This window comes from Larus michahellis, chromosome 9, assembly GCF_964199755.1.
Source record: "Larus michahellis chromosome 9, bLarMic1.1, whole genome shotgun sequence".
Classification (NCBI taxonomy): domain Eukaryota; kingdom Metazoa; phylum Chordata; class Aves; order Charadriiformes; family Laridae; genus Larus; species Larus michahellis.
This window is the reverse complement of record NC_133904.1, coordinates 22,495,528-22,522,250: the sequence shown is the minus strand read 5'-3', so window position 1 is coordinate 22,522,250 and position 26,723 is coordinate 22,495,528. Positions and strand designations below refer to the sequence as shown.

The 26,723-nt window shown below is 58.1% G+C and overlaps 3 protein-coding genes across 5 annotated transcripts; 2 read left to right on the top strand and 1 right to left on the bottom strand.

The window, feature by feature from the left end:
* Positions 1-1,829: 1,829 nt before the first annotated feature.
* On the top strand, positions 1,830-18,527 carry SNX1 (sorting nexin 1). Of its 2 annotated transcripts, none has more exons than XM_074600672.1 (15): positions 1,830-2,114; positions 6,651-6,753; positions 7,588-7,811; positions 9,100-9,166; positions 10,340-10,383; positions 11,411-11,552; positions 12,075-12,153; positions 12,930-13,005; positions 14,060-14,173; positions 14,319-14,412; positions 15,023-15,228; positions 16,675-16,818; positions 17,202-17,282; positions 17,736-17,807; positions 18,108-18,527. In XM_074600672.1, the coding sequence occupies exons 1-15, from the start codon at positions 1,968-1,970 to the stop codon at positions 18,156-18,158; spliced, it is 1,644 nt and encodes a 547-aa protein (XP_074456773.1). In that variant the 5' UTR covers positions 1,830-1,967; the 3' UTR covers positions 18,159-18,527. The 2 variants fall into 2 exon arrangements, with proteins under 2 accessions (XP_074456773.1, XP_074456774.1); XM_074600673.1 differs by having other exon boundaries at positions 1,892-2,114; positions 7,675-7,811.
* Positions 18,528-19,082: 555 nt separating this feature from the next.
* Positions 19,083-23,403, top strand: SNX22 (sorting nexin 22). Of its 2 annotated transcripts, XM_074599648.1 has the most exons (6): positions 19,087-19,277; positions 22,190-22,273; positions 22,399-22,503; positions 22,579-22,673; positions 22,824-22,897; positions 23,010-23,403. In XM_074599648.1, exons 1-6 carry the CDS (start codon positions 19,218-19,220, stop codon positions 23,117-23,119), a joined length of 528 nt encoding a protein of 175 aa, XP_074455749.1. In that variant the 5' UTR covers positions 19,087-19,217; the 3' UTR covers positions 23,120-23,403. The 2 variants fall into 2 exon arrangements, with proteins under 2 accessions (XP_074455750.1, XP_074455749.1); XM_074599649.1 differs by lacking the exon at positions 22,190-22,273 and having other exon boundaries at positions 19,083-19,277.
* Positions 23,404-23,540: 137 nt separating this feature from the next.
* Positions 23,541-26,715, bottom strand: PPIB (peptidylprolyl isomerase B). The gene is made up of 5 exons (XM_074599646.1): positions 26,494-26,715; positions 25,167-25,280; positions 24,968-25,061; positions 24,103-24,287; positions 23,541-23,921 (listed from the first exon to the last, which is right to left on the bottom strand). Exons 1-5 carry the CDS (start codon positions 26,647-26,649, stop codon positions 23,799-23,801), a joined length of 672 nt encoding a protein of 223 aa, XP_074455747.1. The 5' UTR covers positions 26,650-26,715; the 3' UTR covers positions 23,541-23,798.
* Positions 26,716-26,723: the final 8 nt, after the last annotated feature.

The window sequence follows — 26,723 nt, the reverse complement described above, 5'->3', positions numbered from 1 at the left end:
TTGTCATCCTGATGCCTCTCCTGCTCATCTTGGTGTCCTGCAGCCTTTTCCCTGCCCTCAAAATTAGGTCTGCCAAAAAGTAGGCTCCAAGCCTTCTCCACTTGCTCCTCACGCTTTATTGTTGGAGGTTCTTGTTTGGGACAGCTGTGTTCATCCCTATGCAGCCCTAGCCATCCGCTGCTACATTGCTTCAAAAGAGTGACCCTGGCAGGTTGTCACTGTCATCAGGGTCAAAACCATAGTTTCAAACCCACCAGGGTCATCTGGGAGGATACCTGCGTGGTGACTCACCTGCAAACAGAAGGATGGACCTTGCCACTACAAACCCTAGAGATGATTTCAGACAGAAGGGAACTAGCAGCCGCTCACTGATTTGTAGGAAGAGAGGAGGACACCAGCAAGTCCTTCAAGATAAGGATAATCTGTGTTATGTTTTCCGTTTGGAACAGAGCAGAGTGCAGACTGGCATGGGTACTCCTCGCCTGAGAGCCAGCAGGGATGGAGGGAGGAAAGCGTGGCACAGTTGCAGTCACCTAAGAAACCAAATGCTCTGATGTAGGAGGTTTCTACTGGACTTTGTTGCAGGAAGCAGCTGAGATGAAAGAAGGAAAATTTATCTCTTTTGGTTACTCTCCCACCTGGAGAAAGAGACCCTCTCCCTGGGGCACCACATGGTGAATGAATTCAGCTGAGGGGTGTCCGGCAGGTAGGGACCGCATCTGGTTTATCTGCATTGGGGTCTTCTCCCTTATGAAAGTCCAGCTCACCCGGCTCTGCTTTACCTACTGCCCTGCATGGCTCCTCCTGGCACTGTCCTGAAAGAACCACCAGCCCCATGGGGTGGTGGTGACCCATCACCATAAGTGAGTGACTGGAGCAAGGGCGGTCACTGTCACAGGAATACAGGGCTTGTTCTGGGATGTTTTGAGGGGTGTAGGGCTCCTCCTGGTATTTCTTCAGGGTATAGGGCTCATCCTGGGATGTCTTGGGGGGGTACAGGACTTGTCCTGGGATGCAGGGAAGGGTATTTTGGGCTTGCACAGTATTACTGGATGTTTAGGGGAGGAATCAAGGTGGTTTGTGGCAGTGTTGCCTCTCTTGGGCTGCTCCCGAAAACCCTTGTGCTGAAGAGGTGGCCATCCTGGTCAGGGTGTGGAGGGGATGGCAACTGTCCTGGTTGAGGTGTTGAGGGAACCATGACCATCTTGACTGGGGTGTTGAGGGTACCATGGCTATCTTGGTTAGGGCATTGAGGGGACTACGACCATCTCAGTTGCCCTGTTGAGGGGACCTTGGCTGGTAGGATCATTGAGAGGACCATGGCCATCTCACTTGGATTGTTGAGGGGACCGTGGCCATCTCGGTTGGGGAACTGAGGGGAGTACAGCCATCTCAGTTGAGGCATTGAGGAGACCATAGGTGGTTGGAGCACTGAGAGGACCATGGCCAACTCAGTTGGTGCACTGAGGGGACCACAGCTCTCTCAGCTGATGCACTGAGGAGACTACAGCTGGTTGGGTTGTTGAGGGGACCGTGGCCATCGTGGTTGGGGCACTGAGAGGACGATGGCCACCTCAGTCGGGCACTGAGGGGCCGGGGGGACGCAGGCTGCCATCCCCTTGGGGGCACCCGCGCGTCACCCTCAGTCCCCTCGGGCCGGGACTCGCCCACTGCCCCCGGGGGGGAACAGGCTCCCCCTCCGCCGGCGCAATGGTATGGCCCGCCGCCCCCCCGCCCACCCCTGCCAGGTTCGTGGCCGTTTCCATGGGGACGGAGCGACGCCTGCCAGAGGAGAAAAAGGGCGGCGCTCATTGGCTCCCCCTGGCGGGAGAGGGCGGGGCAGGCGGAGGCACCGCCCAATCTGGAGGCCGCCCCCCCCTCCGGCCCCGCCCCGGCGGGTTAAAGTGGCGGCGGCGGTTTCCGGCGCGGCTGTCGCAGGCGGAAGCGGCGGCGGCGGCAGCGCGGACATGGCGTCGGGCGGCGCCAGCGGCTCCCGCTCTCCCTCCCCCGCTGAGCGCCTCCCCCCGCCCTTTCCCGACCCCCACGGCGGCGACAGTGACGCGCCGGGGACGGCTGACAGCGACACGGAGGGCGAGGACATTTTCACCGGCACCGTGAGTGTGGGCCGCGGGCGGGGAGGGGGCAGCGCCCCGCGGGTAGGCCCGGCCCGGGGCGGCTGTGAGGGAGGAGCTGTGGGGCTGGGCCCAGCGGTGCCTGCGGGTGGACCCTCTCTGAAGGGCGGTCCGGTGCCTGCAGGCAGCGGCGTGGCATCCTCCAGGTTTGGTTAAAATAGGGGAGAACCCCCAAAAATCCCCAAAATAAAACTTGGGGGGGTGGGCCGTTCCTCTGGGCTCTTGCTCCTGTAGGGAGCCCAGCATCTCCTTCCTCCCTAAGAGCACCTAAAGTGCCTCGGGTGGCTGTGGAGGGGGGTGCCGTGGGTGCCTGGGGGTCAGGGAGCAGGCCCTGGGGTCCCCTTTGGCTGCAGGACTGTGCAGCACCTCGTGCCAGGCCGGTCTCTGGGTCCCCGGGGTTATAACCTGTCAATTCTTGCAGAACCTGAGCATGTTGAAGGAGCCTGTCAGTGCGAAGATGTCCCTGTGTGGCTTGGGCACAGCGCCGGGGGCAACTGACAGCTTCTCGATCCCCCCCAGATCAGGGTCAGAGTAACTCATGAGCGGGCCACCTTGCTGGTTTGAAACCTGGTGGCAGCCGCGGCTCAGCGCCTTTGCTGTGCAGCTCGTGAGACTTCACGAGGAAAAAGCCCTCTGTCTTCCTTCCCCTGGCATCAGCTCTCATCCCTTCAACATCCCCACGTGGACACTGGTGTGGTGCTAGCTGCCTTTAGTTTGGTATTGGGGGATGAACCCCTCTGTGCAGCAGCAGTGAGGTGATAGGAGGCATCCAGTATCTTCTGCTCATCACCAGGAGGGTCACCAGCACCTTGGTGACCTCCTTTACCTTGTACCAGCACAGTGGGCTGCAGGAAGGCCTAGGAAGGTTTGGTGTTCAGCAAACCAGGTCACTGTGGTGCTGCACAAATTCCCTGCTGAATGTGCAGGTGCGAATGGTGAAGGGTTTCAGTGCCTTTTCTTGTTTGTAATAGTTTTCTGTGTGTGAATCCCTGGTTGTTGAAGGCGGTTGGTGTTAACTCTTGCCGGCTGCGCTGGCGTTTGCTCCAGACAGTGGTCAGCAGCCAGGAGGGGAGTTAAAACACTGGCCAGTGCTTTCCCAGGCTGAATTCCTCCCCAGCCAGCTGTTGGCCTCAAGTTCTTGGGCTCAGCATCTGCACTGAGCGAGGTTCTCTGCTAGAGGGGGTGCAGAAGCTGGCTGCTCCAGCAGCCTGGTTGCTTGAACGCTGTAAGTTCCAGGGCTGGTTTCCTAACTCTGCGAGCTGAGGCTGGTCACGTTGTCCCCTGTGAGGGATGACACTCTGGCCTCTGCCTGCCTCACTCAGGTTTTTTGTAGTCCGCCTGCACCTGCCAGCAGGGCAGGAGGAGTTGGTGTCTCTGGCAGTAAACTCTCCAGAAACCTCCTGTCTGCAGTTTCCCAGGCCTGGTTTTCCCTGGGCTGGGCTCTGGGAGGCCTTGAGGAGGAGACCGTGGCCATGAACGTGCGAACCTGCCCGCTACTGGGAACGGAGCTGGCTTGGCCAAGCTTCATCCTGTCACCAGCACAAAACTGGAACTGTCTCTGCCCCACTTCTGGTGGAACTCCTGGCCTGGTGCTGCCTGGTGTCCTTGAGCCATGCTCACTCAACAGCAGGCTGTCTTCTGCTGGTGGCTTAGCAGCAGGGAACAAGGCAGATTTGGGGAGATGTGGGTAGATTCTGCCCTGTGTGAGCTTGAGAGGATGGAACTGCTACATTGGTCTGGGGAAAACAGAGCAGTGGAGTCATATGTTTTGAAAACAACGTGGGAAAGCGTAACCCTGGCCTTGGAAGAGAAAGATGCAGGTACCTCTGGCTTGCACTAGGGCACGGTGATGGTCTTGAACTTCTCAGGACCTTTCTTTATTGAAGAACTGGAAGATGTAGTAGGTGGCTTGTTGCTTTGTGGTAGAGGCAGCCTCCCAAAACAGACAAGTGCTAACTGCTGCGGGCTTTCATGCAAATAAAGTGGCCCTTCACCGAAACTGGAGTCTGTTAATAAGCTAAAGCAGCTTATCAGGTGCTTAGTGTTGTTGTTGAAGCAACTGTCATAACTAATACTTGGCTCTTCTGTGCAACCCGGTGGCTTTGCTTGTCTCTCTGCCCTTGAGCGTTAGAAAAACACTTTGCAGGGGAGTCGGGCTGGTGAGGCAGACCCATCCGGCCGCCGGCGTTCGGGTGGCTTGACAGCGCTTAGCCATAACGCAGTAGCCAGCAAAGAAGCATTCGGGTCAGACACAAAAATAACCAGAGCTGGACCTCATCCGTCTGCTGAAAAAAGTTGGTCTGCTGCATGACCACAAATGTCTCTAGGGATGCCCTCAAGCGCCAGCTCTTCTGACCAGAGGTCTGGTTCCCCGTGGTAGGCATCAGGCTTGTACTGGGGACCTAAGGAGCTTCTGCCTGCATGCATGATGGTCGGGGTGTGCTAAATCAGACCTCTGAGATGGCGGGTGTTGTGTCACGGGCTGCAAAAGAGGCCGTGGCTCTTCTCTAGTAGCAGATGGAGAAGCAGGAATAGGGCGTGGTACTTTCAGTCTTAGAAACTAAGTCTAAAACAAACTGAGAACTTGGTCTCAGTAGAAAAGTAGGTAGTCCTTTTCTGCATTTGGAAGCTGGGAAACTCATTAGGGAAACTTCAGAGTCCACCTTAGCTTGTCCACATTGAGTGGGGTTTCTTTACCAGCTTGGGAAGCTCCTGTAGAAGCAGAGGATCTGAATGAGACCTGCTACAAATTTCCCTGATGTAGGTCACTGTGGTGTTAGCAGCCGTCGTGTTGGCTCGGCTGCTGGCTGGAGGAGGTCCCTGTGGTGGTTGCACTCTTGTTGGCTTGGCCACCAGCTGGAGGTCCCTCTGGAGGACCCTGTGGGAGTCTGGGTGTGATGTTTGGTGTGGGTGTCTCTGCTCCCCACTCTCCATCACTAGCAAACGTAGCTCCTGCCTATAACTCTTCTGATCCAAGCTGGGAGTAGTCCCAGCTTTCTTCTCCAGGAAAACATCCTAAAATATAAGAGGACTTGCCATCGAACAGAGCACTGGTGTTTTATGTACCCAAAGACTTGGGCTCACCTCAGAGAGGAGCAGCGTTAGCACTGCTTTACTCCTTCGGGAGCAGTGCGAACTGATGATGTTTCCTTGCTGAAGAAAGGCCAAGGAGCCTGTCGGTTCGGAGTAGCTGCTAATAGTGCTCCATTTACTGGCCATCAAAGACCTGTTCTGTTCTCTGCTAAGTCGTTAAAGAATAGCCTTGCTGTCCCATCCTTGCTTGGAATAACTTGTACTTGCTTGTCTGCCTGCAAAATGAGGGATGATTCGTGATGCCAGCGTCCGTAGCGCTTGCCTGCAGCAGGAATGCAGAAATAGCCCTGCCTTCTGCTGTGGTGGACTGGTTGGCATACAAGCTCTCAGGTGGGCTTTCACCTTGTTCCCAAGCCTGCTCCTGGTAGCCAGGACGGTGTCCCCCAGCAAAGCTGCATGCCCAAGGGGCTGTTTGCTGTGGTAGGATCCAGCTGTAAGTCCCAGCCCTGGGGTTTTCGGCTGGCTTGTCCCAGCCCAGCCATTCATGGGGAGCACAAGCTTTGGGTTGCAAAACACGGTGTGCAAGACTGCCAGCATCGCTTTGCGAAACACGGAGAGCCATGCCTGGCTTTAGTCCAGCCTTGTCTCTGCTGCGAGGGGTCTTGCAGGAGGGCATGGTACGGCTCCATGAAGCAGTGCCAGGGCAGTGGAATCTGTGACACCCCTTGGAACTGAGCTGCTGCATTAAAGCATGGCCCAGCAGCTTCACACAGGCCCTGTGCAGCCCTCTGGGAAAGGGCAGCTGGGCTGGTGGTGGTGGTTGGACTGCTAGCACAAGTTAAGCTGCTGACAAGGCTCCCGTGATCCCCGTCGTCTTCCCTTCAGGCGAGCAAATCGCCGCAGGTCTCTGCCACCAGCAGCAACAGCTCAGCTTTCCCAAGGGATCTTCTGTTGGCATCGTGCTTGGATTACTACGGTTATCCCCAGTGCTGCCCACTGGCCTTGGTGTGGTGTTAGGGCTGGTGTGCAAGTCACTACCTGGAAATGGTGTGGCTGGGTGCGTTATGGGTGCTGTGCACAGGGGCACTTGCGTGTGCTCGACTGCCTGCTGCTCCTGACACCTGTAGTCCCCGGTCAGGGACTGGGGATGTGACACTTGGCCTGTGGGCTGGCACGTCCCACTGACCTGCTAGCTGCTGCCGTTCTGCTAAAGATCAGGGTTGAGAATGGCTGTGAAGTTCTGCATGGTACTTGGTGTCCTTAACAGCTTGGGTGCTGCAGTACAGCCTTGCTGGCAGAGATCGTAACGCTCAGGGGTGGGTGGAAGGGAAGCAGCCTGTGATGTCCTCTGGCCGCTGCATTCACATGAGATTTGTAGCAGTGACCCTGTGTGGCAGCAGCTAGGAAGGTGAGCTGTTTAGTCCTCCAGCTTCCCTTCCTCAGTGTAAATGACCTTTTCTTTATGTGCTTTTAATTCTCTTACAGAGCAATCCCACGCCACCGAAAAGGGAATCTCTTCTCCCTGTGAGCAGCACCTCCAAAGAAAATGGTGTTCGTGTAGAGCAAGATGATCAGGACTTATTTGCAGGTGAGTCTGTGTCTACTGGGCGTTTACTGGGGCTTCCTGAACTCTAAGCCTGGAGTGATCTGCTTTGTATCCATGACCTATGTGTCACACTTATTCTGAACTATCACAGGTCCTTATCTCAAACTCGTGTTCCAGTCTGCTCTGGAAGCACTAAGCGCTGGTGGTGTTTTTGAGAACACCAAAGTAGCCTCCTCCAGGTCTCTAGCATAATCATGCGGCAGGATTAACTGTTTGGAAGCTGAAGAGCATTAAAATGGGGTTTGCTTTAGTTTTGTTGCCTTAAACTGTAAGGTGCTGAGTGTCTTCTCAGAGTTAAAAGACTTTTGTTCTCTACCTTCTCCTCCCTCCGTGCGGGTGGAGGAAGCATCTCTGGTAGAGACGTGGCTGTTCCCAAGGAACAGGAAACATAACACCCCTCAGTAGGGGAAAACGAGGAGGGTCAGACCTTCCCCAACCCTGGCATGGCGGGATACGTCTGGCTGAGGCATCTGAGAGTCAGTTCTGGAGAAACCTGCTAACAGATACAAGTTTTTACTTCCTCTGGGTGGAGAAGTGTACTGGGAAGGAGCCTACCTTCCAGGCCAGCCTACACGCCTTGTAAAAAAAATTCCAGCTTGGCTTTAGCTGTTATAGTGGAGCTCCTCTAGCACACAGCAAGGAGGTAATGCCTGGCTCCTTCTAGAGTAAGAGGTTCATTGGATTAACTTAATGTTCTCCAGCAGGATTGGTCAAATGCTCTTACTGAAGATGCGTCAAGTCATGCTCTTCCCAATACTTGTAGGTGTCCTCCCTATGGATTTTTTTTTTCTAATTAAGACTATTGTTACTCTCTAGATCCCATGAACCTCTCGGAGAATACTGAAATTACCTTTCCAGAAACCCAAGGCAGAGAGGCTGACCCTTGCAAACTTCTCTTGACAGATGCCACCGTGGAGTTGTCTCTAGACAGTACACAAAACAACCAGAAGAAGGAACTGGCCAAAGCATCCAATCCTGCCCCCTCATTAGAAGTAGCTGCAAGCTCCTCTTCTAGAAACCCTCCAAAGAGCTATGAGGAGGTGAGAATTGCTCTGAGCTTTCCAACTTGCCCTGCTGGTTTCCAACTGTAATTGGCAGGAAACCTGTCTGTTTACTTAGTTGTAAACATGCATCTTAAATGATGCAATTAATGTAATTGCCGTACTGGATACCCTGGCTTGTATCTCAGGCCATCAGTCTGGGACTGATATGGCTGAAGTGGGGCTCAGGTCAGCCTGGCAGCATTCTTGCTCGTGTGGTGGTGAACATTGCTTCCAAAGCTGAAATAGCAAGCGGCTGATCTGGTCCTGAGGGTCTGAGCTCTGACTTGAAGCTCTATCATGCTGTATTGCCACAGATGGGGCAAGCGGTGTAGCTGCTGTTGTCCGCGTTTTTAAAAGAAACAGCCTCCTGGGTGACACAGGGTCCTTACGTGGAACTTGTATTCTGGTTGCCAAACCCAGTTAATCAAGTGGTACTGGGCCCGAGTCTGGGTTCTCCCTTAAAGAGACTGAAACTATTTTGGAGGCAAGGAAAGTGTTCCTTTTCTGTGCCAGGCACCCCTGAGCTCACGAGGATGGGCTCTGCAGTGCCGTCAGGAGTAGTGTCTCAGGTTGGCTTCAGACTGGTGTAAGTGAAGGACCAATGCAGAGCTAGGTTGGGATGCTGAGCTGGTCAGTGAACTGATAAGCTGTCATCTTCTGGTTCATGGACCAAAGGCCAGCCTCAGCTCTGCTTTGCTCACTCCTACTACCGTTCCACTAACGAGGCACTGCAGTGCTTGCTATGCAAGCCTGAAGTCTCTGTGGCCTGTCAGAGGTGTTACTGCTAGCATAGCTGCCCACTGGCCTTTAGCAAAGCAGGGTATGACGGAAAGACCCGTTCAGATGGTGACTGCCAGTTGCTAACCTGACTCTCCATCCCTGTGTGCCTACACAATACAGCTTACCTTGCCTATAGGTTCAGTATTTTACGCTGTTTCAGATGAGAACTGAAATCATGATGTAGAAGAGCCCAAAGGGAACTATCTTGTGCAGAGCTGAGGCTGGAATCTGAGTTTCACCTTGGGGCTGAGCAGTTTGTACATCGGTCTGTGTAGATAGCAGTGTTGTAAGGACAAATCCACTTTAGGATCCTTGGAACATGCGGCCCAGGCACAAGTGAGAAGCTCAAGGGCTTTATAGAATGGCCTTGGCCAGACTGAAGTACCAAAGGTGCCTTGGCAGTGTGATAAGCTCCCTGTAACGGATGGGACTTTGTGTTTCGAGGTGGTTTGGAGCCTGGCTTTCTAGTTGTAACTTGCTGTCTTCATGTGCTTACTCCAAACAGCTGGAAGAAGAGGAACAGGAGGACAAATTTGAGCTAACTGTAGGAGTGAGTGACCCAGAGAAAGTTGGTGAGTTAATGTCCTGTCCTGCTGCACGGTGAAGCACAGTTAGACAAGCCAGGCTTGGCAGTAGGACCGAATGCAGCTATCACCTCCACGTGCCACAGCTCCAGCTCTCGAGCTGTCTCTGCAAGCGCAAACTTGATCCCAGAGAAACTTCTCCAAGACTTCTTCCAACAGCTAGAAAAAGCAGAGCTACACAAAGCAAAATGACTGTGTCACAAATGAGCGAGGCAGGAGCGAGTTTTGGAAAGCTAGGGACCTCAATGATATGGAGCTGGGAGTGGGTTTTTTGGGAGGGTGAAACATGATGCTTGCAGTAGCAGAGCTTGGTGTCTGGAAGTGTGGCGACCAACTTGACTTGACGTCCAGGCAGCAATGTCCTGTGTGCAGCTGGCGAGGGGGAGGCAAAACTGCCTTAACCTAAAACTAAGTGTATTATTCCATGCTCTGCCACCTTCCCTAGCAGCTGTGCTTGCCAGGGAAGCAGCTCTGGCTTCAAACTGAGAAGCAAAAGGGCTTGTCTCCGTTGAAAGTGGGACTCGGCCAGCTACGTGTCAGTCCCTGGGGTGCGGAGAACCCAAGGAAACATCTGATCCCAGCCAGCGGAGCAGCCTCATGAGGGGCAGCTTGTTCTCCCTCTGTGGCTTGTGATCTCTGGAGCTGAGAGGTGCACTGAGGAGGTGTATTAGGTGTAGCACCAGACCTCTGAGGATGCCCTTCAGTTGAACTACCAGGTAAACAAGGGGATTTCTGTGTTAACCGGAGAAAACTGCCCATGATGTTTCAGAATCCAACCACATGCAGCCAGGGGCTGTCTGACTTGCATCCTCTGAATAGACTGCTTCATGTGCTGTACAGCCGCCGAATTGTTGCATGCTGAGCAGATGCGTGGAGTCAGCCCAATTGCTGTCGGTGTAACAAGCGACTGATTGTCAGTGTTGCCTGCCTTAGGAAGTAAAAGGAGGGCTGAGCAGTCAGGTCGGGGAAATGCGGGCAGGAGTCCTGGGGGCCTGTGGTGAGATGCTGCCTGTGGTTCTGTACAAAGGTTTGGGGCTCTCTCAGACCAAAGCTCAGAACCACCGAGGCAGGCGAAGGCCAGGAGCCTCGTGCTTTGCTTTCAGGTGATAGTGGAAAGTGCTGTTCTTGTGATACTAATGCCTTGGTTTCTGTTTTCCGTAGGGGATGGCATGAATGCGTATGTAGCCTACAAAGTGTCAACACAGGTATGTCCAATTCATCCCTCCTGAGATGGGGTGCCATTATTTTTCCGTGCTCGGAGGCAGCTGGACTGTCTGTTCTTAGCCAAGCCAGTGGTGACCTAAATAAACAGGAGGCCTGAATGCCTTGTTACATGGATTCAGGAGTTATAATCCACCCCTACAGATCAAAGGATGAGCCCAGCTGAGAAATAGGTTTTGAACCTGTTTGAAAGGAGGCGTTTTTTTTTCTTTTTTCTGTTATCTACCTCATTGCAGTCCTGGCTGATACTGGTGCTCAGTGTTGGAGTGAGCAGCAGGAATGACATCTGTTAGGGAGAGCCCCAGACGCTGGGACTGCCGCTAATGGTTGCGTACCGATGGTAGCATCAGATTAAGCTGACCTGAACTCAGCTGTTGCTGAAGAGCTGCTGCTGTAGCTGGTTTCATGTCAGGACCTGCTCTCCTGGGCTAGTCGCAAGAAATCGAGCCTTCTGCAGCTGCTGCCCTGCTTGGAGCTTTAGGGTGCTGCTAGGAGCTCTGCAAAAAGTTGTTCCTAGCTGCCTGTACAGGGGCTGCTGGACGACGGGCATCCTGTTCTCTGAAGCTGATGGTGTTTGAAGGGGATCAGGGGACTTGTTAGCCTCCGCTCCTGCTCTGCAAACACAGTCAAAAGCCACTGATGGCCCCTGTAGCCTTAAGGTGATAAAGTGTGACCTGACAGCCGTTCCTGTCCCTGTGGGGAGCAGGGATGATGGGATTAGGCAACGGGCAGGGCTTACCAAGCAGCCTGCGGCCACAGTAACAGCTGCTCTGTTATTTAGTGGATTAAGACTGCTGCTTGGTCCAAGGAGAACTGTTAGGAGGTAAGTTGGTGAAAAGCGAGGCCCAAGCTTCCTCTGTTCAGCCTAGCCCATTTCTCAGATCTTGCAGAGCTCAAGCTGTCCCGCTTCACCCCCAGAAGTGACAGCAGATAGAGCAATGAGGCTGTGCGTGCAGGGGCCAGCTTCCCCGCGTGAGTCTGATCTGAGTCTCGTCTCTTCCCCCCACCCAGACGAGCATGCCCATGTTCAGGAGCAAGCAGTTTTCGGTGAAAAGGAGGTTCAGTGACTTTCTGGGTCTCTATGAGAAGTTGTCGGAGAAGCATGCCCAAAATGGGTTCATCGTTCCTCCACCGCCCGAGAAGAGTCTCATAGGTGAGTGGTGGAGGTGCAGAGCTCTAGAGCAGGTCCTTCTGGTGGCGAGCTTTGCACCTGAAGGACTGCCTGTGGTCTCAAAGCTGAGAGGGAAGCTGCAGAGCAGCCGTGGGGAGCAGGTGTGGAAAACAATCTGGGTTCTGTGGCACAGGCAAATCTCTGGTTCCATACTCGGAGCTCTGGGCTTAAAGCCTTGTTTGAATTCGCAGATGCCTCCGCATCTGCTTGATGCAGGGTAAAAGCTCATCCTCTGCGCTGTCACTGAATTGCTGTTCACTTGAGTCCAGACCTGTAACCCTTCCAGTCTTGCCTGGCATTGCTCTGTCTCTCTTCCGGATGTTGACTTCTGCTAGATGTTGGGTATAGAGTTTAAATTTCCAAGTAGCTCTTGCTGATACAAGATCTAAATCCTCTTGTAAAATACCTCTCCTCTGCTGTCACCCTGATAGTCTGTAACAGACCGTGCTACCTTGTGTGTTGAGTTTGATGCAGCTCATTAATTGTGTCTTCCTTCTGTGCTAGGAATGACCAAAGTGAAAGTTGGGAAAGAAGACTCCTCCTCTGCAGAGTTCCTAGAAAAAAGACGGGCTGCTCTAGAGAGGTACAGACCCCAACAGCTATCCCCTCGTGCCTGAACCAAGCAAGGGACCTCTGAAAGGTCAGACTGGCTGCACTCTCCTCCCTATGTGAGAAAAGCCATCTGCTTCTAGGTTTGCAGCAAACCTGGAGGCTGCTGAAGAGTTGCAACTGCAGAGAGTTGCTTTGATGCTGTAAAACAATCTCCTGCTTCAAAAGACTCTGCTGGTATTTGGGCCAAATCTGGCCAAACTCCGCTGACAGGGCAGGGAGAGAATTGAGCTGTCTCAGGAGCCTAAAAACATGGATATTAAGTAATTGTACAAACAGTGCAGATCAGGTGAGAAACAACTCGATCTCTGTGTAACTCGCACCCCAACTATGAAGCCATGGGTGGCCTTTGCTCTGCCACCTGTGACTGTTGTAGTTAGCACTGGGATGCTGATCCCCCCCTCCAACTTCAGCCTCTGAAAGATCCGTTAAAAGCTTCGTTGTTAAAGATGTAACGCTAAATCTTGATCACTTGGTATATCAAGTAACTTTCTTGCTATAGCAAGTGTTACTCAAAGGTCTGGCAGGTCTGATCTTGCAGGCTGGTCTCACCGGAGTCCACAGGGAGGTGGGACTCTTGGTGGGTAGATGAGAACAGCTTGGTGGGCCTGACTTTCAGCTACCAAACTGCCATTTCAGAGCACATAACAAGCAGGTTGTAGCTGACCCGCACATGCTGCAGCTCACTGTGGTGGCTCAGAGCCAGGTTTGCTACAGCCGAAGTAACTCTCGGTGCATTCCTCTCCACAGGTACCTACGGAGAGTGGTCAGCCATCCAACCATGCTGCAGGACCCCGACGTCAGGGAGTTCTTGGAAAAGGAGGAGGTCAGTAGTGTGGAATACTGTAGCTACAAGTACCTTGGAAGTACAGACGGAAACAGTACACAAGGAGTTAGTGAAACATCATCCTTCAAAGCTCAGTGAGAAGCAGCAGAACCCTGTAAGAGCACTTGACCAGGGATGAGGAGAACAGGACTCTCTTCTGTGTGTCAGTGCTTGTTTAAGCACTGTATGCTCATCACGAGCTCTGGCCAAGCTTGCTTCCATCGTGGTGGGGGCACGTGTTGAGAGCACAGGTGGTCTTTGTTCTCTGAAATGCATGGTAGGAGTGTAGCCCGCTGTTTGGAGGTGAGGGGGGTCCCGTGCTGGCTTGGCCTGATGCTCAGATGTTGAGGGAGCGCTGGCTCAGTACTGAGCCATGTGGCTGATGTGGTCCCTGCTGCTCCAAGGAGAGTGTGACCATGCCCAACTGCACACCTGGCTTGGAGAAGTCGGAGTCTTAAACAGGCTGAGCCCCAGGGAGACCCGAGCCTGAGTGATTCCAGCAGTAACGCTGTGCTGGAAGGCTCTTGCGTAGGAGCAGACATCACGGAAACACCTCACTTTGCTGCTGAGCAGATGCAGCTCTGTCTGGAAGATAGTTGTGGCTGGTGTGGAGCATTTCCCAGCATCAAAGCACTGCTCTGGTGTCCCCCAGCAGTGCAAACTGCTGATGGCTTTTGAAGAGATGCTCCGAAGCACTTCTCTGTGCCTGCGTGACCTGTGGCAGCTTGGGCATCCCTTAGTTCAGGGATTCAAGTAGCATGGCAGGTTCTTACAGATCTGTGATACCTTGGTCAAGCAGAACAGGCAGACCCCAGATAACACTGTCAGGTTTAGGAACTCCGCGTTAGTTTGAAAACCACTCCAGCCCTGTTATTTGAAATACCATACAGGCTGTGCCACCACTTGGGTGGTGTCTGGCTAATTCTTTGCAGTGCTGTGAGCAGAAAAAACCCCACTGTCAAGGGACCCACGTGCGAGAACGATGCCACTGTGGTGACACCTTGCTAAGCTGCCGTTACCTCCTGGCACAGCAAACTTTTCTATTTCTTTATAGCTACCAAGAGCAGTAGGCACCCAGACCCTGAGTGGAGCAGGAATACTGAAAATGTTCAACAAAGCTACGGATGCCGTCAGTAAAATGACCATCAAGATGAATGAATCGGACATAGTAAGTATTTGGACACCTCTGGGCTGTCCTTGTCCTCACTCCGGAGCTGGGTGCTCTCCCCAGCTCAAGCTTTGGGTGCTAGATGGAAGGAAAGCCCCGCAGCGAGCCCGGCTGTGGGAATCAGCTCTGGCTTTCCCCATTTCAGTGGTTCGAGGAGAAGCTGCAGGAGGTGGAGTGCGAGGACCAGCGACTACGGAAGCTGCATGCTGTCGTCGAAACACTAGTGAACCACAGGAAAGGTAACAAGCTTGGCATCGCTTGAGCTGTAGCTTGGCGTGTAACAGTTAAGCCTCGTGCGGTGCCTGACTGGAGGTTGCCAGTGCACGGCTGTCCTAGGAGGCACTTCGGAGGAGATAGGACAGTGCTTCCTTACTGTAAAGGGCTCTTGGTCTCTTCACCATGGGAGACAGAAGTAAAACAGTAACTCACCTCTTCTGTCCAGCCCTGTGAGCTTAGGATGATGGCGCTGAAGTGAACCAGCGTCCTGCTGGATGGAGGCTGCCGTAGCAAACCTGAGCAGAGCTGGTCTTATTCCTAATTCCGAGCTGTCCTCTGGCAGGGAGCAGGGGTGTTTTTCTTCTTCTGCATGTTTTGAGTGGCTTCTGCGAAGCTGTGCCTGTCCTCCCACTCTGCTGCTTCCCTTCTCCTCCCCGGCTGGAGTTCCTAGCCCTCCTCTCGCCGTGCTGCAGAGCTGCCGGCTCGGACCGAGGCAAGGCTGGTTCTTCCAGCCAGCATCTCCTGGGGCTACAGGAAAGCAGCTCCTTGGGCTGAACTCTAGGCTGGGGCTTGACTTGTGGAGCACCCAGCGTAGCGAGGCCCATCGGTTGTCTCTCTTATTCCATTCACTAGAGCTAGCCTTGAATACAGCCCAGTTTGCAAAGAGCCTGGCCATGCTGGGGAGCTCGGAGGACAACACGGCCCTGTCCCGGGCACTGTCCCAGCTGGCTGAGGTGGAAGAGAAGATCGAACAGCTGCACCAGGAGCAGGCTAACAATGACTTCTTCCTCCTGGCTGAGCTCCTGGGAGACTACATCCGCCTCCTCTCGGTTGTAAGGGTAAGCACTCCTTTGGGGCACGCTCTAGGCCATGCTGCTGGTCCCAGCACCGACCCTAGGCTTAGGTGTGCCAGGAGGCAGCTGGTCTTCTAAATCCAAGCCCAGGGCATGGCGTGCCTCTGCTCTCCAGGCAGAGGGCAAACTTGCTGCTTGTCCAGTTGTGCGTATGTTGGAGTGGTTAGATTGGAAACATGGGGTACATGAGGCCTGGCTGTCCTGCTGTTCTCCAGGGGGGATGTGGAGCAAGTTCATGGCTCGTAGGTGGCCTCAACCCTTCCAGATGTGAAGGCTGCAGCTACTGTGGAGGCTGTGAGCTGATAACCTGTGATCGGGGTGTTGCAAATAGATCTGCCAAGCACCTACTGGGGGAGAGCTTGAGTCTTCACGTCCCCACAGCCTGCCTGGTGCACTGGCCTCCGTGCTGGAGGCTGAAAGAAACCAGTCCCAAGCGAGCTGCGAGTCTGGCAGGCTGACTTGTTTCTGCCCCAAACATGTCCTGCCTCTGAGCAGTCCTTTCTGGGGGCTGCAGAGGCCAGAATGCAGCCCAGTGAGTAGGCATGAGCCTCCTTGGTCTGCCAGGCTGTACCGAGAGGTGTGGTGGGTGCTGCAGAGCAGGATGGAGATCTCTGCTCGTGCTGGAGGTAATAAGGCTTATCTGGGATGTTCTGGTGAGGAGCCCTAGTGTTGCCTCAGACTTTACCTGTCTCTTGGCTGCTCTGTCCTGACCAGGCTATCAGACACTGCTTTCTGCTATTCTAGCCCTTCTCCACGATCTAGCTGGATGCATTCAGAAGCTTAATGGGATCTTCCTTGCTTGGGCTGGTGACTTGCAGGCCTGCTAGCATCATCTGGCCTCCGTAGCTGGTGCAGGAGGACGCTGCATGGTCAGCAGGAGCTGCGGGCACTTAGCTCTGCAGGAGCTCGCGGTGGAGATCTGGTGGGGGACAGGCAAGGGTAGCTGCTTGTACTGGCCACTCTCGATGTCAGACTGAAACGGGCGGGCAGCAGGGCTTGGGGACAGGTCAGGCATTGTGCTTGGGATGCCGCCAGTTCAATGGGTGGCCTCAGGCCTGTCCGGGCTTGTGCTGAACCACGCACATAGATGGAGCTTTTCCAGTGACTGTCCTGCTGAACCCTGGAGCAGGTGGACAGCCCTGTATGAAGAGAGGCATTAAAGCTGCTCCTGAAGCATGAGTTGGTTGATGTTCCACCTGGGTTCCTTCACTAGTAGAGCAAGTCCATGTTCTGGTTCAGCTTTGGTTACACTGAGATGGGTCCAGGACCTCAGTGATGAAGCAGCTCTGTCAACTAGCTGATGTCACCCTTGCCAAAGACATGGTTGTTACTGCCAGCAGAGCTCCTGGCAGCTGCCCGCTGCTCCTGGTGTGGTAGTAGAGGCAGAGTAGTAGAGACAGAGCACACTCAGTCTCTGCTCCTTCCTTTCAGGGAGCCTTTGACCAGCGCATGAAGACCTGGCAGCGGTGGCAGGATGCTCAGAGCATGCTGCAGAAGAAGAGGGAGATGGAGGCCAGGCTGCTCTGGGCCAACAAACCCGACAAGCTGCAGCAGGCCAAAGAGGAGATCTCGGAGGTAGGGAGTGAGGAGGGCCGGGGCCTCTGCTCGGCTCCTTTCCTCTGTGCTCTGCTGCGAGGCAGTGGGAAGGGCACGTTGTGAGCTGAAGGGACAGGTAACTGTTGCCAGCCTGGCACCAAGCCAGCCTTGAGCAAGCCCCGCAGGAAGCCACAGAAGCCACAGGAGGGGCTGCTTGCGGTCCCACCTCCCATGGCTTCCTTGCTGAGCTTGCAGCAAGCAGGGGATGCAGCTTGCTGTGGCGACGAGGACCTGAAATGCCGGGCTTTGCTCCGGCAGCGCCTCTCACGCGAACGGTCGTGGCACCAAAAGCGCTTGGAGAGGGGAGCGAGAGCTTCTCCACTTCCCCTCCCCTGGAAACAGCGCGGTTCCTCTCTCCGCAGTGGGAGTCTCGTGTGACACAGTACGAAAGGGACTTTGAACGGATTTCTGCCGTCATCCGCAAGGAAGTGATACGGTTTGAGGTACGTTTGGCTCATCCCTCCGTGTGCAACCCTGCTGCTGGTCAGCCTTGATGTGCCTTGTCTGGGAACACCAGCCTGCGGTAGCCGAGGGCCACCTTGGCTCCTGACCCTGGTCCTGGGACAGCGGCTGCCAATGTTTGTAAATCCGGACATGTGTGAGTTGGGGTATTGCTGCTGCAGGCAGAGCTGGTGTCTTTTGGCTCAGAGGCGGCTTCTACGCAGAGAAGGGCATCCATTAAAAGGAAGGTGGGAGGGCAAACATCCTCCGAGCCCTCAGGCTGGTGCTGGAGATGAGCTTCATCCTCAGCATTTTGGGCTCTTCTGCTGGTCTCTTCATGGGGCTCCAGGAGGAACAGGAACATCCCGGTGGTTTTTCCTTCCTCCTCCTAAAAAGCCGGAGGGTTTTGGTGGTTCGTTGAGCCCTGTACTGACTCCTGCCCTCGTCTCTTGCAGAAAGAGAAATCCAAGGACTTCAGAAACCACGTCACTAAATACCTTGAGACGTTATTAAACTCCCAGCAGCAGGTGAGCGGCCCCAGCCCCTGGGTGGGCTGTCACCTCCCCAAGCACCGCTGTCCGAGCTTGTGCCCCCCCACCACCCTGGGTACATCCTTCTCCCCAAGTGTGGGGAGGGATAAACCCCCGCCGGCTCGAGCAGGGCAAAAATATAAGCACTGCGTCCCCCTTGATGCCTGTTTTGGAGGGACTGTGCCCTTTGAAAGGGTTTTTACCCCCTCCCAAAATGCTTCTCCCCTCGCTCTGGGCTTGAATGGTGCTGGCAAAGGGCCCGCGGGCTCCTGACTCTCTCCCTCCCTCTCCCCACAGCTGGTGAAGTACTGGGAAGCGTTCCTACCCGAAGCCAAGGCCATTTCTTAATTGGACCGAGCAAACGAGCGTACCTGAACTTTGCCTTTTTTTTTTTTTTTTTTTATATATACACTATACCTCTTCCTCTTTTACACGTGAACCAACCCTAGTTACACACTCTGGAGCTGGTAGAGGTTTAACCCCCAGACAAGCAGCTTTGCAAGCCAGTTAACTCTTCTAACTGTATATTTTTCATTTAGCAACATATATTTTCTTACTGAAGAGAAACTAGTTTCCTGCTTTGAGACCAGACCTGCGGCAGGGGGTTAACGATATATGTAAAATGTATATTTTTCAGGCTGGGTTTTAGGGCTCTAATGACTATCTTATTCCTGCAGTGCCATTAAAATTCTGTAATAAAACTTCTATCAGGGCAAACAGGCTCTGTCTGGTGGGGGGGTGGGGGGTAACGGCCGCATCCTGCTGCTGGGGAGGGAGGGAGGCAGGGAGCCTCCTGCCTTGTTGTGACTGGGGACAAGGGTGACCTTGGGCACTGCCCCAGCCACCTGTCCTGGCTCCTGATTAAGCCTTGGCTTTCTGCCCTGCTCCCACCAGGAGCCGGGGGCGGCTGTTTTTAGGATCTGAGCTCAGCGTGGTGGCTGGCGTGGGGTTTTTCTTAGGGGGGGGGACCTGGCCCCCCAGAAGTCGGCGTGGGGCTTCTGGGGGCTGGGATGCTCCTGTCCTGCTCGTGTCCCTTCAACCACCCCCTCCCCAGGACCCCAGCTGGGGATTTCATCAAAACCGATGCCCCCCTTTTTTTTTTTTAAAAAGAAACAAAAAGGGAAAAGGCAGCTCGTGCTGACTTCCCACTTTCCTTTCCCCTTGTCCCTGTCGCGCCGGATCCCTGCGGGACCTCCAGGCTCCGCCACCCCACTGCATCCCCCCCTTCAACAGCGCCGGGTTTGGAGCTGGGGCTGCAGGACCCCTCCCTGGGGGGCTGCCGGCCCCGCCCCGTGTCACCCCGCGGTGGCCGGGGCTGTCCCGGAGCGGGGCTGTCCCCGCTGCCGGAGGTGACAGCGGCGCGGCCCCCCCGCTCCCCCCGCGGCCGGGCGGCGTCGGGCCGGCAGCATGATCGCCGTCTCCATCCCGGCGGCAGAGCCCCCGCGCAGCCCCGACACGGCGCACACGGTGAGGGGCGTCCGCGGGCCACGGCGGGGGGTTGTCTCTGGATCCGAGGGGGGAGGTTTGGTTGTCCCCAAGGGGTCCCGACCTGCAGCGTGTGTGTGCTTCCCTCTGCCCCGGGGGGTGGAGGTCCCCAAGCGTCCCCGGGGGTCCCTGCCGGTGGGGGGGGACACACCCCACAGGCCCTTTGAAAGGAGGGGGTCACTGGTCGGAGGGTCCCCTCTGGCTCCGGGGGGTTGGGGGGTCCCTGCCTGCCCCGGGGTGTCCCCACCTGCCCCGGGGATTGGATGTCCCCCGTTCCCCCGTGGGGGGGGGGGGGCGTGGGTGTGTGTGTGTTTCCCTCTGCCCCAGGGGTCGGAGGTCCCCAAGTGTCCCCGGGGGTCCCCACATGCCCCGGGGGAGGAGGTCTCTGCCTGACACGGGTCCCTGCCAGGGCCACCCTCTGCCCTTGAAAGAGGAAGGGGGGAGTCCCTGGCCCGGGGACCCTCCCCTGGCTCCGAGGGGGTCCCCTGGCTCCCGCTTGCCCCAGGGTGCCCCCATCTCCTCTGGGGGGGGGGCGGGGGGTGTGTGTGGCGGTCCCTGCCTGCCCTGGGGAGGGGTTGGCGATGGTGGTCGCACTTTTCCCAAGCGGTTGGAGGTCACTGCCTGTCCCCAGGGGTCCCTGCCTGCCTCGGGGGTGCCCCAACCTGCCCCAGGGGCTGGAGGTCCCTGTCTGCTCTGGGTGGGGGGTGAAGGTCCATGACTACCCCCGGGGGGGTCCCACCTGCCCAGGAGGGAGGGTGTCTCCCTCTGCCCCTGGGGCTGGAGGTCCCCAGGTGTCCCCAGGGGCCCCCACATCTGCCCTGGGGAGGGGGTGGTCCCTGCCAGGGGCACCCTCTGCCCTTGAAAGTGGGGGTGTTCCTCTGCCCTGTGGGGGGTGTGTGTGTGGATGTGTGTCTCCTCTGGCCCCAGTGGAGTAGGGGTGTCCCAGTCTGCCCCAGGGTGCCACCATCTTTCTTGGGGGATGCTGGTCCCTGCCTGACCCCAAGGGTCTCTGCCGGCAGGGACACCCCTCTACCTTTAACGAGGGTGGGGAGGCATTGCCCGGGTGTCCCCTCTGGCCCCAGTGGGTGGGGGGGGTCCCTGCCTGCCCCGGGGTGTCCCCACCTGCCCGAGGTCAGGGGAGGTGGTGGTTGTTGGTGGGGGGTGGTGGTGTTTCCTCCTGTCCTTGGGGGTGCGGGGGGCTCTGTCCCATCTCCCTGGGGTCCCATCTGCCCCAGGGGTCCCTGTCTGGCCTGGGTGTCCCCATCTGCCAGAGGGCAGGAGGTCCCAGTCCTACCCGGGCCAGGGGTTGGAGGTCCCTGCCTGCGCCCAGCGGTCACAGCCTGGGAATCTCTCTGCCCTTGAAGTGTGTGTGTGGGGGTTTCCCTGGCCCAGGGGTCCCCTCCGGCCCCAGAGAGTTGGGGGCGGGGGGGGGACGGACGACATGGCCCTGTCGGGCCTCGCGTACCCCTGTCTGCCCCAGGGGTCTGCGTGTCCCCATCTGCCCTGGGGATGGGATGTCCCCAAATTCCTTCCCCCACCCCACTCCCGGGTGTCCCCCACATGCCCCAGGAGTGAAAGTCCCTGCCTGGAGACAGGGTGGGCGGGGGTGGGGGTGGGGACTCTACCTGTGAAAGGGGTGGGAAGGGTTGTCCCCGGCAAGGAGGGCTCCCCTCTGTCTGCAGGGTGTCCTTGTCATCCCCAGGGTGCCCCACGGTTTGGAGGGCTCTACTTGCCCCACCAAAACCCCGGGGTGGGGGTCCTGTATGTCCCAGGGAAGGGGTGTCCTCCAGCTCCCAGGGGGTCCCATCTGCCCCGGGGCGGGGGGAGGGACTTGGGGGAGGTAGGGATGTCCCCACCGGTCCCAGGGTAGGAGACCTCTGTCTGTCCCATCTCCCTTGTGTCCTGCCCCCAGATACCGCTGCCTGTGCCAGGGGTGGGTGGGTATCATCCCCATCCCCGGGGTGCAGAGCCACAGCGGGTACCTGTGGAAGCGCTCGCTTCCCCTGAAATGGGGGTGGGGTGGGGGGGTGGTGGAGGAAGGGAGTGTGTGTATGGGGGGGTGTGTGTGGGGGTGGGTGTCCCCTGGCCCATGGGAGGGGGTGGGGTGGGGTGGCGTCCCCTCTGTCCCTAGGGATTAGGTGGGTGTCCCCATCTGCCCTTGGGGATGACAATCCCTGTCTGCCACCGGGATGGGTGGTCCCACTTTTCTCAGGAGGGTGGATGTTCCCAGCTGTCCCCAGGGTCCCCCCCGGCCTGAGGGTGGAAGTCCAGAACTGCCCCCCCCCCCTCCAACCCCCCCCGGAGGGGACTCTCTGCCCTTGATGTGGGGGGAGACTGTCCCTGTCCCAGAGATCCCCTTGTGCCACCAGGGGTGGAGGTCCCTGCCTTGGGGACCCTATAGCCTTGAAAGGTAGGGGATGTCCCTGGCTTGGGGGGGGGCGGAACTTCACTCACCCTTGGTGGTGGCAGCGAGCCCCTGTCTGCTCCTGGGTGTCCCTGCTTGTCCCCTTGGTTTGGGGGGGTTGTGTGCCCCCACCTGCAGGGTCCCTGAGTGTCCCCAGGGATCCCTGCCTGCCCTGTGGTGCTCCCACCCGCCCCAGGAGTGGGAGGGAGGGTGGTGGGGGTGGTGGTGGTGTGTGTGGAGATTTGGGGAGTGGGGGGAACTGGAGATCCCTGAGTGTCCCCCGGGAGTCCCAACCTTCCCTGGGGGGAGGTTGAGGAGGTGGGGGGGGGTGGTTTCCCCCTCTGACCCAGGGGTTGGCGGTCCCCAGGTACCCTCCCTTGGAGTGGGGAGTGCAGGGGAAGGGGGTGGTGGTGGAGGTGGCTGCCTGCCCTGGGAGGAGGAGGAGGATGAGGATGAGGATGGAGGCCGTGATGGCTTACCTGCGGCACAGGTGTTCAGGGTGGAAGTGCTGTGCAATGGCCGGCGGCACACGGTGGCGAAGCGCTACAGCGAGTTCCAGGCGCTGCACAAGCGGGTGAGACCCCCCGGCACCACGGGGGGGGGGGGGGTGACACGCAGAGGGGACACCAGCTCCCCAGCGCCGGTGGGGACCAGCCTCCTCCTCCATGGTCCATGGTGTCCCCCCATGCTCTACCCTAGATCAAGAAGACCTGCAAGGTCCCCGACTTCCCCCCGCGCCGTGTCCCCAACTGGATGCCCAAAGTGCTGGAGCAGCGCCGGCAGGGCCTGGAGCTCTACATACGGGTAAGGTGCCGGCCGGCTCTGCCTTTGGGGGTGGGTTTTTTGGGGTGCTGACTCCCCCCCCCCGGTGCACGGCAGGGTGTCCTGTACCACAACGAGGAGCTGCCCCAGGACGTGCTGGACTTCCTGAAGGTGCGGCGTTGCCAGCAGGACCCCAAGGCCACCAGCCCCCCGTGAGTAGATGAGTTTATCTGGCATGGTGTCCCACTCCCCTCACCCGCATGCAGCACCCCAAGACACTGGGTTGGGGACGATGGGGACTGGCAGGGAGCTGGCACGCAGCCAGGTGACCCCAGGTGCCGATATCCCCTCTCCCGTGGCAGCACTGGCCCCCTGCCCTCCCAGCGGCCCGTCGTCGGCTTCTGCACTGACCCCTACGCGCAGCCACCAGGCACCGGTAAGGAGCGGCACCGCGGGTGCTGGTCCCCAAGAGCCCCCAAAACGTGTTTTTTCATTAATGGGGCCTGGGAGGGAAACAAAAGCGCTCCAGCTCCCCCCTTTCCTTGCAGACCTGCTCCCTGACACTGTCCTCAGGGGGGTCCTGCAGGGCCTCTACATCCCCCTGAGCTGCGGCCCCCACCAGGCAGCACCTCGAGCCCCCAGCCTGCCGGGGTCCTGAGCACCCACCCAGCACCCGGGGCAGCAGTAGGAAGGAGCCCTGCAGTAAAAACAACCTCCCGTGCGGCAGCTGGAGCTGGGATGGGGCAGGAAAAATAGGTGGGAGAAGCCAAGGGGCAGGGTGGGGGGCACAGCTGGTCTCCAGGCCAGCGCTGCTCACCCACCGCCACCCACAGTGCCTCTGCCGGCTGGTTGGCGGTTGTGGTAGGAGCCCTCAGAGGCTGAACCATGCCGGAAAAACCCCTCAGCATCCAGCCTTCGGTGCAATAAATCACTCGGGCTTGACTGGCAAAAGATTATTGTGCTCTGTAATTGCGCAAAGCAAACTGCCCCTCTCGGCTTAACAAAACCTGAAAGAAGGGGGTGTGAGGGTCGGGGGATGCTGTGACCTGCCCCCTCCGAGAGCAGAAGAGAGGTGACCCTTTAAAAAACACATTGGTCACATTTATTGGTGCATGTGCTTCTTACAAAAGTGATGGGAAGAGGAGCCAGCGCCCCGTCCTGCCCGCTGGAAGGCGGCAAGGTGCCAGGGGAGGCCAGGCAGTAGGGCACGGCGGCTCTGCTGCTGCTCACCCACCCCGGGGACAGCAGGGAATGCACGGCGGGGGAGCGGGGCAGCCCCAGGCCCGTGGCCCTTCGCGGCCGGGCCCCTTGCCGTGTTGTGGAGCCCGGAGGGTGGATCACTCTTTGGCGATGGCGAATGGCTTCTCCACCTCGATGGTGCCGCAGTCAGCGATGACAACATCCTTCAGGGGCTTGTCCCGGCTGTCTGTCTTGGTGTTCTCCACCTTCCTCACCACGTCCTGGGGACAGCAGAGGCATGAGTGCGGGGCAACGCGGGGCACGGGCAGTGCCGGCTCGGTGCAATCCCTGTCCCAGAAGGCACCTCCCAAACCATCCTCCACAGCGCTCTGCCCCCTGTCAGCCCCCTGGGCAGCACCTGCCCTGTCCCACTCTCCCCTTGTTAATCCATCACCCCCTTACCATGCCCTCCAGCACTTTGCCGAACACCACGTGCTTGCCGTCCAGCCACGGCGTCTTCACCGTGGTGATGAAAAACTGGGAGCCGTTGGTGTCCTTGCCGGCATTGGCCATGCTCACCCAGCCAGGGCCGTAGTGCTTCAGCTTGAAGTTCTCATCGGGGAAGCGGTCCCCGTAGATACTTTTTCCTAAGGGGGAGGAAAAAAAAGGCTGTGTTGCTCTCATGGGAAAGCGTCAGGGTAGGGGTGATGATGGCGGCTCTCTCCACAGGCTGGGTGGGGTGAATGAGCGCATCTAGAGGGAGGACCAACTACCAACCCCGCAGGGCTGCAGGGAACCGTGAGCTACCTGCTACTGGAGGGAGCTAAAAGCACCCTGTGAGCTGGGCAGGAGGGATCACGCCCTCAGGGGACTAGAGCAGGAGGCTGCAGGACAGCAGACCTGATAAGAGCTTACAAGCCCAAATACTGACATCACCAACACTGCTAATGTTTGCTAAGCGGTGGTGGAAAGTTTGAACTCTGCTGCTACCGGACTAAATGTGTCATGGCAGTCAGGACGCCTGGCAGAGGCACCAGCTGCTGCAGAGGGAAGTTTTCTCAGTGAGGAGCTCCAGGTCCTCCTGGGGCAGAGGATACAGCTACACAGGTAACATTCAGAATTCTCACTGTGCCCGTCCCACCCCAGCAGCAAGCTCTGCTTCGAGCCCAGGTCTCTATGAGCTGTGTGCCCACCCGTCCCCACTGTGGTACCGAGCTCCAGCTCCACACTGGTCCCCAGGGGGAAGTTGGGCCGTGGGTTGGGAGCGTGGCTGCTGTCTCCCTTCAAGACAGCAGCTGGATCCCTGGGGTGGTGTGGGACAAATTACCTCCAGTGCCATCTCCACGGGTGAAGTCTCCTCCCTGGATCATGAAGTCCTTGATCACACGGTGGAACTTGCTGCCCTTGAAGCCGAATCCTTTCTAGGGGTGGGGCGAGAGAAAACGGAATGAGGCAAAGGGACGGATGAGCTGCCTGTGTCCCAGGGGGCCGGGTGAGGCCCAGCCAGGCAGTTGCCGGCCCCTCACCTCTCCAGTGGCCAACGCCACAAAGTTCTCCACCGTCTTGGGCACTGTCTTGCCAAAGAGCCCAATGACGACACGGCCCACATCCTCCTCACCAATCCGCAGGTCGAAGAATACCTTGGGGGGGTGGAGGTAAGCTGGAGGGGGCCATCACCAAAGCCAGCCTCACCTTGCAGGGCCAAACCCCCACCCGCCCCTGAGACTGACTCACCAGGCCTAAACTCACTGGGCCTTCCCCCCCCAGCCCCTCACCCCCCCACCCCCATCCAGGTCCCCCTCACCCCATCTGGGCCTCTTTCACCCCAGGCCTCCCTCACCTCAGATGGGTCCCCCTCACCCCAGGCCTCCTTTACCCCAGACCCCCCACCCCATCCGGGCCCCCTCACCTCAGGCCCACCTCACCCCAGCACCCCCCACCCCATCCAGGCCCCCCTCGCCCCAGCACCCACCCCCCTCCCCCAGGTTGGGTCTCCCCTCACCTCAGGACCCTCTCACCCCAGACCCCCAACCCCAGCTGGGCCGCCCTCACCTCAGCTCCCCCCCCAGCTGTGTCCCCCTTACCCCAGGCCTCCCCTCACCTCAGGCCTCCTTCTGACACAGCCCCCCCCCCCCCCCAAATCTGGGCCTCCCCCTCTTCTCAAGGGCCCCCTCACCCCACTCCCCCACCCCACCCGGGCCCCCCTTGCCCCAGGTCTCCTTCACCCCAGGCCCCCAACCTCACCTGGGCCCTCCTCACCTCAGCTCCTCCCGACCCCAGCTGGATCTCCCTCACCCCAGGCCTCCCCCACCCCACCCGGGCTCCCCTCACCCCAGGTCCCCTCTCATCCCGGGCCTCCTCCACACCATCCGGGCCTCTTTCACTCCAGGCCTCCATCGCCCCAGACCCCTCTCACCCCAGGCTTCTCTCCCCTCAGGTCTCCTTTGTCCCCCCCTCCATCCGGGCCCCTCTCATCCATGCCCCCCTCACCCGAGGCTTCCCCACTCTCAGGTCTTCTTCGTGTCCCCCGCCATCCGCGTCCCTCTCATCCCAGGCCCCCCCCACCCCATCTGGCCCCCCCTCACCTCAGGACCCCTCACCCCAGGCCTCCATCGCCCCAGGCCCCCCTCAACCCATCCATGCCCCCCTCACCCCAGGTCTCCTTTGTGTCCCCCCGCTCCATCCGGGCCCCGCTCATCCTAGGCCCTCCCCACCCCATCCGGCCCAGCCTCACGCCAGGACACCTCACCCCTAGCCTCCCCCCGTTCCAGGGCCCCCCCAGGCCCAGCCGGGCCCGCTCTCCCCAGGCCTCCCCCGCCCCAGCCGGGCCCGCCCAGGCCCTTCCCCGCCGACCTTGGCGGTGACCTTGGGTCCCTTCTTGCGCTCGTCGGCCCGCGAGGCGGCGGGCAGCAGGAGCAGGAAGGCAGCGCCCAGCGCCGCCGCCGCCACCAGCACCTTCATCCTGCGCCGCTCGCAGCCCGGCCACAGAGCCCGCCGCGCCGCCTGCATCCGGCCGCGCCCCCCGCGCCCCCCCGCCCCCGCCGCGCAGTGGTACGCGCCCGCCGCGCGCCCCGCCCGCCCGC